Below are 19,691 nucleotides of genomic sequence, written 5' to 3'. Positions count from 1 at the left end.
TATGAAATCACAGTTTTGATGTGCTAATTATATCTTCTATTCAATAATTCACTGTCGTTAACACAGTTTTGCTTCTTTTAAAGGGTGGGAGGTTCATTACAGGAATGAATCACAACTGGTTAATTAAACATTCCAAACAAAATTACTTAATATTAATTACTTAAGTCAATAAAGGCCTGACAGCCTTATATTTAAATCAATATTCCAAGGCCAGAATTACAAGTTTTATGTTTGTTTTAGAATTTAAGATTATTACTTTTATAGTTATGATCTCAAGTGGTATGGCAAAAATGAGTCTTTTGATAAAAAAAAAAAACTCTAAAATATCCATCTTAGGAAATTAGTGCTTATAAAAAAAATAGCACCTCTGAATATATAGAAAAGATCTCTGAAAGGGGAGCCTGGGTGGCTCAGTTGGTTGAGTGTCCCACTCTTGATTTCAGCTCAGGTCATGATCCCAGGGTCATGGAATAGAGCCCCACATCAGGTTCCACACTGACCATGGAGCCTGCTTAAGATTCTCTCCCTCTCCCTCTCTCTCTTCCCCCCACCCCTGCACTTCCCCTACTCTCTCTAAAAATAATAAATTTTTTAAAAGATTAAAAAAAAAAATAAAAGATCTCTGAAAGATACATTACAAACTGATTAACCATGGCTGCCTCTGAACAATGGAAGTGAGCAACTGTGTAACTTTCTATAATGCTTGAACTTTTTAACCATGTGCATTTATTACACATTCAAAACAAGTAGTCAAAATTAAAATGTGCTTAGTATCTAAAAATAAACCTTTAAAAATCTGCTAGTGTATGAAAACCTAGCATCTTAGAATAAATTAAGGTCTATAACTACAGAAAAACATCAAAATTAAACAATTAAAATTCCACATTAAAATATATATTCTTTTAGTTTCAAGTAATTCCATTATACAGTTGTGTACAAATACAGTTCCTTTACCTAACCATACAATTCCTTATGTTAAAAATATTAGCATCATTAAAAACAGATGGAATAAGACTTAAGAAAAAGCCAGGGGAATCCCATATATTTATTTTAATATAATGACCAAGAGCAATATCCTAGAATTTGATTCAATTAATAAACCAAACAGTAATTATGTAAGAAATACTATAGGAGCGCCTTGGTGGCTCAGTCGGTGATCTCACGGTTCATGGGATTGAGCCCCAGGTCGGCTCTGCACTGACAGCAGAGCCTGCTTGGGATTCTCTCTCTGCCTCTCCCCCATCATGCTCTCTTCTTCTCAAAAATAAACAAACACGGGGGAAAAAAAGAAATACTGTAAGAACTGAAGAACAGTTTGACTTTAGGACAAAAATGTTAAGGAAACTCCATAACATACAGGGCTAAGAAATACTGCATCAAAAACCAGTAATATAAATCCAATAGGTCTAAAATATTAAATATTTAATAACTTCACAGAATTTGAGTTTTACATTTGAACTGGAATCTAAAATTTAAATAAGATTATTCTACAAATAAATAACTGGTTTTGGTAATATTTAAACAGTAATAGCAGTAAAAAAAAAAAAAAAAAATTGGGGGGTACCTGTGTGGTTCAGTAGGTTAAGTGTCCAACTCTTGACATTGGGTCAGGTCATGATCTCACAGTCATGATCAAGCCCTGCGTCGGGCTCTGTGCTGAGCATGGATGAGCTCATGTGCTGCTTGGGATTCCCTCTCCCTCCCTCTCTCTGACCCTCACCCTGCTTGTTCTCATTCTCAAAATAAATAAACTTAAAAAAAATACTAACATTCTAGATAAAAAAAACCTAATATGCTCGTTATATTAAATGGACTAGGTAATATTAATTTGGGAAAAAATTCCAGCAATGAATGTAATAGTAAACATGTTGCAAACATGGCAGAAAAAGAAAAAAAAAAGCCAGGATGAAAACCTATTTTCAAAGACAGATGAAGTTATATATAGCAATAATGCTGGAAAATTAATTTGACATCAATAAATCACACAGACCTACCTATACTATCCAGACTAATCATCTCCTTGAGGTGTTGATTACCACCAAATGTATAGATACTACCTTTGCAAAAGTCTGGTTAAATCATGTCTTTAACTATTAAGAGCTATTTTTTCCTAAACATCCACACATGTTCACAAAAAAATCATTCACACACACATCAGCTCTCCTACACAGAAGATGGAATTCAACCACAGCATTCTATGTAAGTATCTTCATGAATACAACTGAAAATGAGAAGGAACTGCCTAATAAATGTTTCATGTCAGTAAAGTTAGCAATAAAGCATTAAATTTAATAAAGCAAAAAAAATTCATGATAAGCACTTGGAAAAATTGACAGTCTATTTTTTCCCATGTGCTATAGCTGAAGGCCAACTGAAAATAATTTAATTGGATAAATCATAATTCGAGATTAGTTTTAAGGGGCTCTGCTTTGTAAAAAAAAAAAAAACATGAATTTTCACTTTTTAGGAAAGAATTGATGGTAACCCAATTTCAGAAGGTTTTTTAGAAGGAACTATTAAAATTTCTCCAAATCCATTACAAAAGGTATTTGTACTCTGTACTCCCTAGGCTCTGACTCAAACATTTACTGATGCTTAGTACTAAGTCCCTTCCCAAGTGTTTATAGATTTAAAATTTTCCAAATAGGTGACATGTTTAGGAAATGAGAAACTAACCACATAATACTTGGGCCTTTTGCCAAGAAAAGTATATAAGCCCTTCTAACTATACATACAAATCCACAAAGGTTTTACCTTAGAAATGAACCTCATGAAAAAGCAGAGGTCATATGAATGACTGGATAGTTGTCACACGTTTTTGATAGTTGCTCTAAGCTCATTAAAATGGAAGCTCTAAGAATGACTCTTTTTTTTATTACATTAAGAGTTACATTCAATATAACGTTGTTTGAGATTAGACATTGTCCCTTCTGGATTAACAATAAAATTTACATATAAAGACCTTCTAAAATTTTTTTTAATATTCATTCATTTTTTGAGAGAGAGGGAGAGAGAAAGAGCACATGTGCACGTTAGTGGGCGAAGGGGAGAGAGAGGAGACAACAGAATCTGAAGCAGGCTCCAGACTCTGAGCTGTCAGCACAAAGCCCAACATGGGGCTCGAACCCACGAACCCACAAGATCATGACCTGAGTTGACACTTAATCAAGTCTGACACGTAATCAAGTGAGCCACCAGGCACTCCAACATATAAAGACTTTTTACTCTATTATCTGATTTAGGCCCAATTTTCTGAATGCAATTTCTTGGTTTTTCTAACTTACTGCTTTGAGAAATGGATTGACAACTAAAACTGTACAACAAAAATTCAAAATTTTACATTAGCTTTTACCTGCCAAAGTACATAAATGACCAGGAATTACCAACTCAGGCATTATCAGAGGCCACAAAGACATCATTTTGCTTACTCTCAATAATCCAAAAGGACTGAATGCTGTCATCATCTTGTAGATGGAGCCTTTGTAACATCACTTACTGAGGTTTGCAGCCTAACCTTTCACAGAACACAGAATCATCTTCAATTCCGGGGATTAAAAATAATCTATTGTTGGGGCGCCTGGGTGGCTCAATCGGTGAAGCATGAGACCTCAGCTCAGGTCATGATCTCGAGGTCAGGGAGTTCAAGCCCTGCGTTAGGCTCTGTGCTGACAGCTCAAAGCCTGGAGCCTGCTTTGGATTCTGTCTCCCTCTCTGTCTGCCCCTCCCCAGCTCACGCTCTGTTCTCTCTCTCAAAAATGAATACACATTAAAAAAACAAAAAAAACAAACAAACAAAAAAAACTATTGTTTTTAATCCTTTCAGAATAATTGTTGGTATGCTTCCAGTGTTCAAACTCCAAAATAACCAGAAGACTTTGTTGATGTTTCCTAATATCTAACGAGGTTTCCTTTAACATGCCAGCATCAATACTGCCATTGAGGAGTTTCAAAGTACATTACTAATAGCTAATGCTACAATTACTTTTTCTCACATACTCAGAACTGTTTTTATCACTGTAACAGTTTGTCAGACAATATAATCCTTCTGAGGACCTTTACCATTGAGTCCCTCAGCTTATCTAGGCAAAAGCAAAAAATGGAAAATGTTAAAATGCCATATCCCTTTAAGGAACAGATTAAAAAAGCAAGAGTGCATAGGAACAAGAATAAATCTTGATAAAACATCACTAGCCTGATATAAATTTGTCCTTTGGTTACAAATAATCCTCTTAATTGTAAGATTCTTATGTTAAAATATTTTCTTATGTGCAACTATACCTCACTATACCAATCATCGGATTTTAGATCACGTATGCTCTAAAAAAGAACTATTATCATATAGAAAAAAATCCTTCCTAGGCTTATCCTATTTTTCCCACATAAATCTACATTACAAATAATAAAAGGGATCATAACATTTCACATTTGACCTTTCTTCTGTACAAGAACATCCTCCCTCCACCCCATCCCAACCAACACCAACTCGTATTCTAAAATATACTATTTACAAAGCCCTAGAAATGGACTCAGATCTAAGTTTCCTCAAAAAATTAAAACCTTCTTTCTCTGAAAATCGAAAAACATGTTTGCTTTATTAAATTAAACATGTTATCAAACTGTTTTTGAACAAGAAATAGAGATTTTGGAGAAAAAACTTTTCAACAAACACCAAGGGGAAAATATTTTTGGAGCTTCAATTTAAAGCCAAAACCATTATGTTTGTTCCTTATGGCACAAAATTTTACATTAGCTGGAAATACTGGCTAGCTAATTCTAGCTTCTTACGATGTTTATGATAGATAGATGTTGGGTTATGGAACTTCTGTCAAAGGTTTCGGATTACAAAGCTTTGCCCTGTTAAGTGTTTAACATAACATTGGGCACGACAGTTAATCATCGTCATCTGAGTTCCTACCATGTGCCAAACAGGCACTTTGCTAAATGACTAATATTTCTAGTTCTTACAAAAATTCCCAAGAATTATGCTATTTTCACCATTTTGTGGATAAGTGATTTGAAGTTCAGTGAGGCTAAGGGGACTTGTCAATACAGCCTAAGCTAGTAAGTGGCAGAGCCAGGCACGACCAGTTCTAATGAAGCAGTTCTTTCTGTACCACACTGCTTATACTGAAAAAAGCTGTATAACATACCATGTGCCCACAATTCCAGTCTTTAAAATGCAAATAAAAGGAAATTCATAAAAATGAGAGTAAGTGTTACAATAAATTACATTCCATACCACTTCATCTTCACCACAATCCTGCAGCATAGATCCTTTCACCTCATCTTCCTAATGAGGAAACTGAGGCTGAGAGGTTACATGACTGGCCTGGAACTCACGGATGGAGTGGGAACAGATAGAACCAATCAGAGTTTTCTAAATCTTAAAAGACGATGCTAAGAGGTTTTCAAAATTACTTATATCTGAGCGCCTAGGTGGCTTGGTAGGCTAAGCATCCAACTCTTGATTTTGGCTCACTCAGGTCGTGATCTCACAGTTTGGGAATCTGAGCCCTGCAAAGAGCTCCATAGCGAATCCACACTGACAGTGAGGAGCCTGCTTGGGATTCTCTCTCATATTCTCTCTCTCTCTCTCACTCCCTCTCTGCCCCCTCCCCAGTGTGAGCAGGGAAGGGGCAGATAGAGACAGAAACAGAATCTGAAGCAGGCTCCAGGTTCTGAGCTGTCAGCACAGAGCCCGACACGGGACTCGAACCCATGAATCACAAGATCATGACCAGAAAGTAGGACGCTTAATCAACTGAGCCACCCCAGGGCCCCCAACGTTCATATTAACTTTTTTCCAAGGGAGTGGGGAGGAACTCCAACTGCATATAACAGTATTTTCATAGTGTTACAAGAAAGGTTAAATGTAACAAACTGGCAAAATGAATTGCCTGGTTTTCACCAGAGGAAATGAAAAAAAGCATATTCCAGTAGAGAACCACAGACATACCCCTAAAAAGGGACTTATATCTACTGGTTACACTTGTAAATAAAATTTGTTCTTTAATAACATACAAGTTGCTAATAAAAAAATCTGTATAACTGTTCCATAACCAATTTTAATCTTTTAAAATATTTCATAAGTGTAAAGAAATCAGCCTTCTAAACTTTTCTGGGCTTTACTTTCTTCATGTATAGAATGAGGAAGATGGAGTAAACTTCTAACAGGACTTGCAATTCTAAAGTCCCATAAAACAAAAGTCATAATGATACATAAAGTCCAATGAAAATTTCTGTCAGGAGATACAAAAGTTCAATCTTGTTCTCAAGAACGTATATAAAAATTCACTAAGCTTCACACTTAAGATTTGTGTATTTAAGTTGTACCTCAATAAAAAAGTTGGGGGAAAAAGAATCTGCTTCTTCTGACAAACTAAAACAGAAACAAAAAACTTTAGTATTTTGTCTATGGTCTGGGACCATGTTTAAATTAAGAAAATTAATAACACTGCTAAATAAAAATTAAGTTTACATAAGGGCAATACTTTTTTTTAAATGAAAGAACACAGGGCTAGTAACATATGGGCACTGCTGAAGCAAATGAAAAAAGACCACCAAGATGATTTTACATATACGTTAGAAACTTGAGTGAAGGGTTATATTGGCTAAGGGTTATTTTAAATATTTAAAGAAATTTCAAGTTATAAAATGTTGCACAATCTCTTTGTAGAAACCTATGACATGAACGTGTCTAAACAGTTCTCTCCTTACTCCTGACCACAAATGACCTTAAATCAACTTAAAATACTTGAAAAGTAGAATTCTTTCATTCAAATATTACATTTGTTCCCAGCCTTTTAATTTTCAGTTGTACATAATTTAATATGTAATTATTGACATTCCCTTGCATGAAGGGAAAATAAAATTCTCTTTGAAGAAGTAAAACCTATTATTTTTTGCTTTTTATACTTATAATTTCTTACATAGTAAGAATTACACAGTAATTTCTAATTAAGAATGCAATAATGTCCTTTGGATATCCTTTTTCATTTTCTTTTGAAAGATCATGACAAAGCAATTTTTTGATCCTTCAGAAAACAGATTTAGAGCATAAATTATGAAGAAAAGTGACAGTAAGTGTTTTCAAAGAAAATAAAATCTAGGTCTTAAAATTTTTCATTTAAATTACCACCTTTAAAACTAATACTCAATAGGAAATAAATCATACCCACTTCATGCTACTTTAAGCTCAAACCTTCTTATTAAAATATCCCTTGATATACTCGACAGAGGTGTTCCTCAAACGTCCCTTGCAAAACAAACTTGTGTAAATCTCATCTTAAACGCACTAGGGGGAGCTCCCATTTGAGAGAATCCTACATGTGCTTTTGTTCTACATAAAGGTCCCTTCTTCTCTAACTTGTATTCCTACAAAAAAGAATGACTTTCTGACTTATCTGAACCTTACAAACCATCCCTATGCTTCGTCATATTTATCAACTGCCATTAAGACAACTCGGCCAAGTGATAGTATTTACTTTCCACACTGCTTTCTCAGGAAGCAATACAAAGCCCAAGGGAAAAAAAAATACATATTTAATAGGCTGTTAGATTTCAAAGCATGTAATAAAATTCTGCTTTAAAAATCACCACATTTTTATAATCAAAATTTCAAATTTAAGGTCAAAAAATAACAGAAAACTAGAGGTAAACAAACTAACCTATTGAGGGAAAAAAGAAAGCTTTGTGTCTCCTTGGCACTTGACAAGTTTGAAAGTACATTTTTAATATACCATCCCATTTACACCTCTAATCATTTCTATAATAACAGTACAATGGCTTCATTATTAGTAATCTGGAATATGAAGAAGCAGAGGCACAGGGTGGTCAAGCATGTTACACAGTAATTCAGTATCAAGGTCAGGACTGGGATTCCAATTTTCACATTCCTGGCCATTGTGCTTCTTTTATCCAGTTAAAAAAGATGGAGAGAAAAAACTTTTAAGCAAATTTGACTGTAGAGTCCCCTATCCATCAGTAAGAATTATGAGCCAATAAAAATTATTGAAGATAAGTTTAAGAGGTTTATAAGAAGTTCAAGGACTGGCCAAAGCCTTTCAATGGGGGAAAGGAGAGTCTCTTCAAACAAATGGTGCTAGGAACACCAGATGTCCACAGGCAGAAGAATGAAGTTGGACCCTTACCATATACCATATACAAAAATTAAGTCAAAATGGATTAAAAACTTGAATGCAAGACCTAAAACTAAAACTCCTAAAAGAAAATGTAGGGGGAAAGCTTCAGAGACATTGGGTTTGGCAATGATTTCTTGGAGAGGATACCAAAAGCATAGGCAACAAAAGAAAAATTAAACTGGAATCCATCAATAATTAAAACTTCTGTCATCAAAGGACACAATCAAGAGTGAAAAGGGAAACCATGAAATGGGAGAAAAACTTGCAAATCACGTATCTGGTAAGGGGTTAATATCCAAAATATTTAAAGAACTCCCACAACTCAACGACAACAACAAAAACCAAATAACTTAATTAAAAAATGAGCAAAGAACTTAAACAGACGTTTCTCCGAAACCAATATACAAATGACCAACGAGCATATGAACAGATGCTCAATATAAATAATTGGGCAAATGCAAATAAACCAGTAAGATATCACTTATATCTATTATGATGGCCCAAATCAGAAAAACAGAAAATAGTGTTGACAAGCATGTGGAGAAATTGCAATTCTTGTGCCCTGTTAGTGGGAATATAAAACAATTGCAGCCACTATGCAAAATAGAGGAGTTTTTCAAAAATTTAATAAAATTACAGGATCCAGCAATTCCACTTCAGGGTGTATATTCAAAAGAATTGAAAGCAGGATCTCAGAGAGACATTTGCACACCTTGTTCATAGCAGCATTATTCAAAATAGCCAAGAGGTGGAAACCCAAAAGTCCATCACGGATGAATGGATATGCAAAACGTGGTATATACATACAATGAAAAATTATTCGGTCCTAAGAGGGAGTATAAAATCTTGAAATAAGCTACCACAGCGATGAATGGTGAAGACATTATGCTAAGTGAAATAAGCCAGTCACAAAATGACTAACACTGTATGATTCCATTTATATAAGGCATCTCTAGAGTATTCAAATAGAGATAGAAATTAGAATTGTGGTTGTCAGGGACTGGAGGGAGGAAAAAATAAGTTATGTTCAACTGGTATAAAGTTTCAGTTATGAAAGATGAAAAAGTTCTGGAGACTGGTTGCAAAACAGTGTGAATATACTTAATACTACCAAATTGTACACCTAAAAATGATTAAGACAGCAGGCAGACCAGGGAACTCTTGATTTCTGGGTTGAGTTCAAGCCCCACACGGTTATAGAGATTACTTAAATAAACGAACAAGCAAACAAACAACGGTTAAGATGGTAAATTTGGTATTATGTGGGTTTTCTTTTTTTTTTTTTTTTACCGCAATTTAAAAATTAGGAAAAAAAGTTCATGGACTTAAAAATTTTACAAAATACCATTCACCACTCTTTCCAGTTCATACTCAGCACAGAAGCACGTTCCAGTACAAAAATCTACTTTCTTTTGAAAAAAATGTCGACAGGTCAATAAATACAAAACTACTGGTAATATATTTCTTGACAGCCTAAGGGAAACAAAAAACCCAATGGGAATCAAGTTTTCATTACTTCACCAACATTACAAGAAAAGCCTGTATTTTGTACTACCTTAGTACTAAATAGACACTGCCTAGGTAAAAGGAAAAAAGTAGTATTAGAACTCTACCTGAATTTGCTAAGTTCACAAATATTTATGCTGAAGAATAAACTGGTTAAAATTCTTCTCCCTAAGATTCATTCAATTTGATCTTGTCTAAAAAGTTACTATTTTTCAAATGAGGTAAAACTTGGCATTGAAAATCCTTTAAAAAATTAAACACATATTGTATCTGCTTTTAGGTACTGCTCAAGGATTCTCTTCATCAGATTTTCCGTGGTTCTCAAAAGATCAGCATTATTTGAAACTCTGGTGAATACATGTAAAAAACACATGTGTCACATTTAGCTGCAATGATAAGCAATTTAAGTGTTGCTATAATATCCAAGGAAAAGACTAGAAAGAAGCTATACTTTGTTCCATGATTGCAGAAATATCAGCAAATGGTACAGATTTTCAAAATGAAATATTTATACGGACTTCTATACGCAAGGAAGTTTTTACTGGGATATCCAAAGTGCTTGAAGAAAACAATCACCAAGATGCGTTTTTTTTCTCAGCTACTTTAACCTTACTTACACCCTACAAATTCTGTTAGTATCCTAATTACTAACATCTCAAAGACGATTTATTTGTAGATATACTTACTAACTTAACACAAGCAATACAGACATTGAAAATACCCTTGGGATTAGTTATGGAAAATCACATATGTACATGTATGTGGGGAGGGAGTAGCTATGGGGGTATCTAATATACATACATATACATCCACATTTAGGTATTTAAGAAAGTCATTCAGAAATGTACATAAATGTTTTTAGATGCTCTCTAAAAATATGCTTTGTCCCTTTCATCTAGCTCACGTTATCTCATTTCCTTTCACGTACTAAAATTATATACAAGTATTTAGTACTGTGGGTCCTACAGATCCTTGTAGAGTATGAAAGGGGAAGTATTTATGTAAAAACACTGAGGTTACGGAATAAAACTATTCCACAGAAAACAGGCAAACACAAAGTACTCTTAACAAAGAAAATACATGAACTATATTTAGTGTTAAGTATTTGAGACATCCAAAATTCTTGATAATCTATTCTTTAACAGAAAATGTGTAATATTTAAATCAGCGAAATAAAGACTTATGGTGAGAAATATCTCTGGGAAGATGTTTTCTTCTAATTAAGTGCTTTACTCATTTTCATTTGAAAATTATGGCTTCCTCAATTATTTTAATGCTAGTGTCATTTTTATGTGCCAATTCAGGACATAAGCACTAGTACTACTCCATGCATCCTTGCTTACTCATCAAAATAACTGAGAAGCATTATCCCTCCCCCTTCTTGAATTAATAAATCCGAACATGCAAAAACATCCTAATCTCCAGGCTCTTCTCTTGGTCAAAGTGGTAACAGCCCAGCAGGACCACCTTCAACCTCAAACATCATACGCTTTACAGATAAGAACTTAAGCATTCTCTGGTGGAAGATGGCAACTGGGAAAAGGAAAATACAAGTTTAAATTGCAAATGTCCTCAGCCTCTCCATGACAATCAGCTTCTCTAAAGAAGCACCCTAAGAAATATTTTTAATAGGTGGCAGGAGGTAAATGTGTGTAAATGCCTTATGAAATATGATGCAGAGAAATAGGAAATAGTTCTTCCATACATTGACACCCGGACAACCAAATTAAGAGTAACCAAATAATGGCAAGTTTCAAATTTGTCTTTGAACTCAAAGAAGCTTGGATCAAAACCTTCACCAACAGGCCTGTATATCACTACGTATAACAAAGAAATAGAAAAGGGTAAGAAATCTATTTTACAGATTCTTGGCAGAAAAAGTTCATGACAAACCTACCTAAATTACAAATATTGCAAAATAAAACAGGGTAGAAAAACTTAAAGATTTATGTGGTAAGAAAATAAGCATTTACTGAATTAAACAATGGAGGTGCAATTCAGTAGAACTAGAACAAAATGACTCTGAATCATGTATACTTAAATGCTATAGGATTATATTCAGTCCTTTCCAAAAATGTTTAGGTGCCCAATAGGTACCACTAAGCAAAGCATAAACATTTCTAAAACAAGGGAATAATTCTGTTTCTTCCTATATAAAGCAACCAAAAGTTATAATCACTGGAAATTTTCCTGAAATTTGTCAAACTCATGAAAATTGTGGCTCATGGACCTTGAGAAAAGAACAAAATGTATTCCTAAATGTATCATTTGTGGCAATAATGTTTCTGCACTACAACTTAAAAATTGAACTTGGAACTAATATTCCTTTGTTATGTGTAACATTACACATTCACCAGTATCTTTAATTTTCCTGGCCAGCAATCTCAAAAATTACAACGGACTACTTTGCCTTATTTCATAGTGAACCATCATATGGGGGGGGGGGGGGGGTAGATAAAGAAAATTCAAAAAGCCTCTTTTCCAAAAGTATGGAGCTCAAAAATAATAACAGCCTCTGGACCCATGATTTAATTCAGAAGCGAATTCAGAATTCTTCCTGCATAGATGCTTACTGTGGATGCTTCAACAGCTGAAAAATGTTAATGTACTCAGTTACTGCACACCAATGAAAATCTTACCTTTCAGAATAACTATAAAATATGGTTAAATTAAACCCCGACAAAAACAAAAATTCCTCTGATGTTTTTACTAATAAAAAAATGAAAACCACTAGTCAACTAGTGTCCAGAAGTCACTGCAGGAGTTGCACAATTGTCTGTGGGTAGATTATCACAGAAACTGAGCGTGGTGAGGCAGAAAGTTTTCCCCTTTAATAACCTGAGTGAACTTCAAGGGATTAAAACCAAATTCATGTCAATGCTACAGCACAAAAATTCAGACTCTAATTCTGAATACAAATACATTTTAAGAAAAAAAAAAATGAGGGCTTTAAAGCCAGTAAAATATGGTCAGTTTCACTTTTGTATTATGTGCATATCGTACTTTAATCTGAAATGCTTCATACTTGTATTTCATGTTATATAGGTTTTGGACTTGACAGTGTTTCTCCACAAAAAGAAAAATCAACTGTTTTCCACCTTAATATTCAACCTACCTGCCCATAGTTGTCTATGCCAGTTACTAATCTATTTAAATTTAATAAATCAAAAGCTGTCCTTAGGGATTGGCCAAGAGTCGTAAGTCCTTCAGCCTGAAGGTTTTTCAGTTCATTCATAAACGTTGCATGGTTTTCTTTCCATCCGGCCTGTAAAGAAAATGTAAGAATTTTTTTTTTTCATCCTTTAAAGCCATGTACACATGGGCGGCCGTTACAATATGCCGTTCGCCAAGGAGCTGCTTTGCTTCACTTTACAGTATGGTTAGATTAACGTGTTAATACCGTATCACTGCCAAGGAAACTCTCTTCAAAGGTGGCCAAGGATAAACCTGCTGGCTCTACAGCTTTTGGTGGCTAACAGCCTTAATACTTTATAACTTCCCTGGGAAATTTACTCCCGAACCTACTACCCAAGATTTGGGCATGCAAAAGGTACTGGTGGAAAGCAGAAGTGGGCAGGACTTCTGAAGTTAACCTGCAGCTGTCCCACTGGCCCGCGGCCCTGTGAGGAAGAATCCGAACACCAAGCTCCGCAGCCCCCCACCCGGCTCGCTCGCCAACCAGGGCGAGCGCGGCCGAGCCCCGGGCCGAGTCCCCTTTAATGCAAACCCGGGCTCGGCGCGGCCGGGCCCGGCTGTCACTGGGGCTAACTTGAATAAATATCCCCCACAGTTCATTGCTGCCGCTCACGCCGCGGAGGGGAAATGTCGGCCATGTTGATCGCAGCGCCGCCGCCGCCGCCGCCGCCGCCACCACCGCCGGGCCGGGCTGGGGAGGGGACGGCGGTGGCCCAGCGACTCCGCGCCGCGCCAGGACGCTCCGGAGCGGGGGAGGGGGTGGGAGCCCGCAGGGGAAAAGACCTCAGCGCCTGGAGCACAGCGGGTGGGGGAGGGGAGCATAATGAAGGGTGAATGGGGGGGCGGGGAGGGCGAGCGAGGAAGGAACAGGGAAGGGAAGGGGGAGGGCGAGGGCTGTTACCTTGATAGCATAGGGCGGCTCTTCGAAAGTGACCAGCATATACCTGTCTCCTCTGCTGGCAGGGTCCCGGGCACGGAGCTGCGGGAGAGCGGGTGGGGGACAGGAGAAGGAACAGGGCGGGCGAGAGGGAAGCACAGAAGCGAGGTTACGATGCGAAGGGGCGCCGAGCGGCCCCGCCGCCCCCCCCCCCACAGTACCGCACACGCAGCGGCCACCCCTCCACACCGCCCCCCACACACAGATCGGCCCCCACACACCGCCTGGAGCCCGGGCCTGGGCCGAGCCCGGCTCGCAGCGCCCGCCCGCCCGCCCGCCCGCGCGGTGGGGGAGGGGGTCCCCGAGCCCGGCAGCTCCCGCAGTCAGGTCCCCGACACCTCCGCCTCGCCGCCCCCGGCCACCCTCCCCCCCACCCCTGCCGCCCGTGGGTCGCCGGGCCCGGGTCGCCGCCCGGGCTCGGTCAGTCGGTACCTTCATGAAGGTCTCTACCGCGCCTTTGGCCGTGTCCAGGTAGGTGGTGCCCAGATGGCTGCGCTGGTTCATAGAGGCAGACGTGTCTATCAGGAACAGTAAGATGGGCATAGTGCTGGCCGGGGACACCGGGGCCCGCGGTGGAGAAAGAGGAGATGGTAGAGGTGGAGGCGCCGGTGGCGGCGGCGGCGACCGCCGCTACGCGGGGCGGGGGAGCGCGGCCCCCGGGAGGAAAACACCGTCTGGGTCTTTCCTCCGGCTGCGGGGAGTTTCTCCCCCGATAGTTGAGAGGAAACTCCCCAGACCCAGTCCTCCCCGTCGTACCCCCGCCTCCGCCTCCTCCTGCCTGCCTGCCCGCTGGGGCGGGCGCCCGGCCGTCTGTCTGTCGGTCGGTCCGTCCGTCCCCCCCGCCTCGGGGGTCCCGTCCCCGCTCCCGGCCCCTGTGTGTGTCCCAGCGGGAGACGGGCCTGGCTCCCCACCCCACCCCCGGTGCAGGGAGTGGGGACCTGGGAGCTGGCGAAGAGGGGAGTGGGCTGAGGGGAGATTGGCCCTGGGGCTGTTGGGAGAAGTTTCAGGGACTCCCTCCGCACCCCGGCGGTGTCACCACTTTCTCAGCCCCTCTCGCTACTGAAGCGCTTTTCTCTCTCACACTCCGGTTTTAACTCGGGCAGGGTCTGCAGAGGCTCCGCCCCTTGACACGTCCTCGAGCCACGTGACGCACCGCCCCGTCACCCTATTGGCTAATCCCAAGCTTCTCATTAGCATATTCAAACAGCTCAGGGGCGGGGGAAGCTTGTAGGCCGGCTCCGGGAACAGTTATTGAGCACGCGCGGAGGCGGGGCATCGGGTGCGCGCGAGAGCGAGCGCAAGGGACGAGCAGGCGGGCCAGCAGACGCGGAGGCGGGCTCCGGGAAGGGGCGGGGACCGGCCGCGGAAAGACCGTGGCGTGGGGGAGGGGGCCGCGGCGGCGCGCGCGGGGCGGCCGCGGATGTGAGTCTGCGCGTCAGTGCCGCTGGCCTCTCCTTGGCTGTTGGAGGTGATAGGGGTCGGAGGAAGGGAAATGGAGGCTGGCCTCACCTCCCCTTGCGAGGTCGCTGTATCAAACCCCTTCCCCCGGGGGCGAGTGAGGAGGGGATGAGTAAAGTAATCAAATACCCGCTTAGAAGGGGGCCGGCCCGCGCGGTCTTCCCTGCGAGGAGAGCTCCGGGGCCTGCGGTCGCCGGAGGAGGATCCTTGGGCCTGGGAGGGCCGGCCCCTGCGCGGGCGGGCCCGGGGCGGGGGAGGGGAAGTGAGAGGTTGTTTATGACCTGGGACTAATCTCCGCCAGTCCCACCGCTCCCGGCGGGGAGTGGGGATGAGAGGCCAGCTTCGCCCGCAGTCTCGCTCGGCCTTGGGGAGCGACCTAGGGTGAGGGCTGGACCCAGAGCACACCAGGAGCTCTCGGTGGAGGACCCAACAAAAAGAGGACTAACCTTCTGTTTTCCTAACTCAGCCCTTTAAAGGACATGGGGAAAGACTCAAATATCGATAAACAGTTTGTTGCGCTTTTTATTCTCGGGGGGGAAAAACGATTCTACCAAATAACCTCTGTCAAGCCAAGTTTTCTTAGGACCAAAGAACGTCAATTTCAGAGTTAAAAGGGACCTTAGAAAACCGTAGACCAAGAACTCGTTTTTAAATGGAAAAACTGATTTCAGCTTGCCTAGGTGACAGAGTGGGTTCCTCATAATCCTGCCAGTGCTCTTCCCTTTCACTGCATGCTGTGTCTAAGACTGGTTCCGAATAATGTATGCGGGAAGTCGTTCTTGGTTAAACGAAACCCCTATTCACCCTGCCCGAAGTAATGAATCCTTTCCTAAATGTCCGAGGAACACTGTTCACTCAAAAATACTAGTTGAAAAACTGAAGACCGTGCCTGTGTGTTAGAGACACACAACCCTTATAAAGACTATGTAGATGTCTTTAGGACCTCTCCTGCTAGTCTTGCATTTCGATTTTTTTATCCTGAAATTCTTATTTGCCTGCTGATCATTTAATGAAATTGTTCCTATCAGACTCAACACAAAAGAGACCGGTTTTGTAGCACTTTTTTAAAATCTTGAGTTTCATAACTTGGACTTTTTCCTAATACTTAGGACAACCTCTGAACTTCTTATGAATTTATAGTAGGGCTGTTTCAGTCATACGCTGTTCTGTGAGTATGTACGACAGAAGAGAGAGATTTTTAAGAGATTTGGACTACAAAATAAGATGGAATACAGGTCTTACATCCAATATTTGCTGAGGACCAGTGGAGTTTTAAAATGACTAAAATGTGGACCCTGCCTTCAAAGAGCTTATGGTTTTTTTTAGAAAAATACTACATACATATTATTAGCTACTACAAGGCAGAGAGTGATTAGATGCTAAATAATTCAGAAAAGAGAAAAATGTATTACCCTTGGGTGATGAACATTTTCCAGGGCCAGTATATTTAAGATGTTCCTTAAAGCCACATTTCTCTGAGATCCTAGATCTGGAGATAAAAAATCAAGAGTTCTTTGAGACTTTAAAATGTGTGTTTTCATTTTAATGACAATATACAAATTGTTACACCAGTCGTAAAGACAACATTTTTCTTTCAAAGTGATAATTTGCAAATGAAAGATTTTCATAGAACTGGCCTTCTGTTTACAAGCTGGTCCATGGACTCCTGCCTATCCTAATATGTATTCTCTAGAATGACAGGAATTTCCTTTGCATTACTCAGGTTTGAGAAACACTGCTTCAAAGAATTGGTAGGATTTGAATATGTGGGTAAAGCAAGAGGCAGCTGCTGATGAAAAAGTCCTTTTCGACATTGAAAATGTAGCGAAGAAAGGAAGCTAACAGCAGTGCCAGGGGCTTCCTGGGGAACAGTGTAGTTCAGCTGAGCTGGAGCACTAGGTATGTGAAGAATAGTATTAAGATCCAGAAAGGTAGGTCAGATCTAGACAGTAGAGGACCTTTATTCCAGACTAAGGATTTTTTTTTTCCATATAAATTACAGTTCTTAGTTGGGGTAGTAAGTACAAAGCAGTGTTTGAAGGAAATCAAACTCAACTACTGAAGTACATGAGCATGCATTAATAATGACTTTCCCTGTTATAGTTATTTGAAATCATTTCCTATGGAGACATCATGGCTCTTTCTTCCCTGACTCAGTGGAGTTGGCAGATTGTCATAAATGGAGATGTATGGTAGAGACAGTGTTAGATGCAAAGATCAGGAGCGCCAAGCATAGAACCAGAACCTGTGCTTATGATGGCTTCTGAGATCAAAGACCAGGTTTCCAGTTCAGAAGCCCAGAAGTGCTGGAAGGCAAGGCCAGAGGCAGAACAAGAAAGAAATCAGGACATATATAGGCAGCAAATCAAGAGGCAATCAGAAACCAGGAAGCATTGACGAGTGGTCCCTAGACAGAATTGTGAAATAGGCCAAGTTTATTCTTAGTGACTCTGGTTGACAATTAAGCTATTGGTTGATGATGGCTTAAAGCAGTGGTTTGGGGCCAGGAAATGCACATCAGCATTGCCCACAGAGTTAAAAATGCACCAAATCCCCATACCCAGAGGCAAGTGATTCAGTAGAATTGGGATGGGCCCTGGTCATCTCATTTTTTATAAAGCTCTTTAGGTGAATCTTAATGCTGATTAAGAACTATATGCTTAAAGTATAAAAATAATGTATATGTCTACATCTAGTAGTACATACTAAATAACTTTAAAAATTCACATACCCTTAGAGTTATTACATTTCTTAAAAGAAGTTCTTAAATAAATCTGCAAAGTAAAGGGGGGAAAAAAACTATAAATGTGACACTAGTATAGATAACCGTGGATTCGTAGCATATGCTTATTTAAATTGCAGGAATTCAACCATGTTTGACAAAAAATAAAAAGAGAAAACTAAATAGTACCAGAGCTTTCCAATCTCTGTGATTCTAGAACAATTCTGGTTTTATGCAGGCTTATTTATCTAAAACATGGCCCCTAAATGTAAGCCAACTATTTCATCAGACTCAAGTGAAAAAACGGTGAGCTCTTGCAATGCTAGAGGGAGAATGAGTTGGGAGTATGTGCGCTAAATCCTGTGCTGTTGCAGTCTCGGGGATTAGGGAAGGTTTCTCTGGGAGGACATTGGTCAGAAGAGGTATGTGGGAGAAAATTTGCTCTTTGTTGTTGTTTTTTAAAGGAATGCTGCCTAATGCTAGGGCTCCAATTTAAAAGGGAATGAATAAATTATATGAAAGCCTCTGAAGGAGTGGCGACTCTGGCTTCAACAATAGCCTAAATTGTCGAAATAGGGCTATTTTAACAATTAAGAACTGATGAATTAGATTCATTTGTAGGAGCCAACCAGCACCCTGCTAAATTATTTTAAACCAATTAAGCAGGATAACACAGTTTAAAAATAATTATGTGCCAAGGACTTGGCTTACTGTATCTGGTTGTGCCATCTGAACAGAGTAATCAGATGAACCCAATGTTCCTCATATGTAACCTAACAAAGTTTGTTTTGGCTGTCTTACCATTTTCTCAGCTCTCTACTTTACTCTTTGAGATCACAGTAGTCAATGATGACAGGTTGAGAACATTAAAAAAAAGAAAAGAAAAGAACACACACACACACACACGCAAAACCAAGAAGTAATAAGCATAAAAATTGAGATGTGAAACTAGACAGCAGAATGTATTTGGATATTACATATATAAAGAGATTTAATTTTGGTCATCCTAATCAATCCTCAAGGGAAAAAATGCTACTAAGGGACTACTTCTGAAGAGGAAATTAAACCTTTCCAACAAGCAGTATTTCACAGTAACAGTTGATGGCTCAGAGGATTCAAGATCAGTCCTGGAAATAGACACAACCAAATTGAGAATTAGAATCACAGTGGAGCAGTTTCTCCAGCTAAAGAGCATGACCATTGCTGTAATTCTTTCAATTAATGTTAATTGCATCCCTACTATGTGACAGGCACTATGGTAGGTCATAGAGTTTGTAATCTAATGGAAAGAAGACAGACCAGCATAATGAGACTGCACTATTATGATAAGTCAGCAAACACCAAGCATGATAATAAGACCTGTCTTAAGAGGATTGGTTTGAAAATGCAAGGTTACATACCATATTTCACCAATTCTGAGACACCACGGGTTCTAAGAAATGCCATTATTTTTGGAACACTGAAAGAAAAAAGGTGCTAATTAAACTATGACACAATGGTTTTTTTATCGATTAGAATTTTTCCACAATATATTGAATTCTACCAACCTGGAGCTTTAACGATGGAACATGTTATAAAAGAATACTCCACTATTGTCTTCAGTATTTTCTTCCAAACCATAGGCTTTTATTCTACAAGTTTTGATGCTCATGCTTTCTTGATCCAACTAGAAGATGTCAGTGAAAAAGTTTTCAGACCACAATCAGGATTTATATCCTCTCTCTAAATGGTT

The 19,691-nt window shown here is 39.5% G+C and overlaps 1 protein-coding gene across 2 annotated transcripts in view; it reads right to left on the bottom strand.

The window, feature by feature from the left end:
* The window catches only part of INTS6 (integrator complex subunit 6), a 104,072-nt gene extending 89,217 nt beyond the window's left edge, over window positions 1-14,855 (bottom strand). For both annotated transcript variants that reach the window (XM_047079255.1, XM_047079248.1), the window contains exons 1-3: window positions 14,212-14,855; window positions 13,744-13,821; window positions 12,763-12,912 (exon numbers count right to left, since the gene is read on the bottom strand). In XM_047079255.1, coding sequence (XP_046935211.1) covers window positions 12,763-12,912; window positions 13,744-13,821; window positions 14,212-14,322 — 339 coding nt within the window. In that variant the 5' untranslated portion in view covers window positions 14,323-14,855. The remainder of the gene's footprint in view (window positions 1-12,762; window positions 12,913-13,743; window positions 13,822-14,211) is intronic.
* Between the last annotated feature and the right edge of the window lie 4,836 nt (window positions 14,856-19,691).

The sequence above is a fragment of the Lynx rufus genome, unplaced genomic scaffold (assembly GCF_022079265.1).
Source record: "Lynx rufus isolate CCGP_SWC_20201006 ecotype Redwood Valley unplaced genomic scaffold, mLynRuf1.p SCAF_1, whole genome shotgun sequence".
Lineage (NCBI taxonomy): Eukaryota > Metazoa > Chordata > Mammalia > Carnivora > Felidae > Lynx > Lynx rufus.
This window is presented reverse-complemented; position numbering and strand designations above follow the sequence as displayed.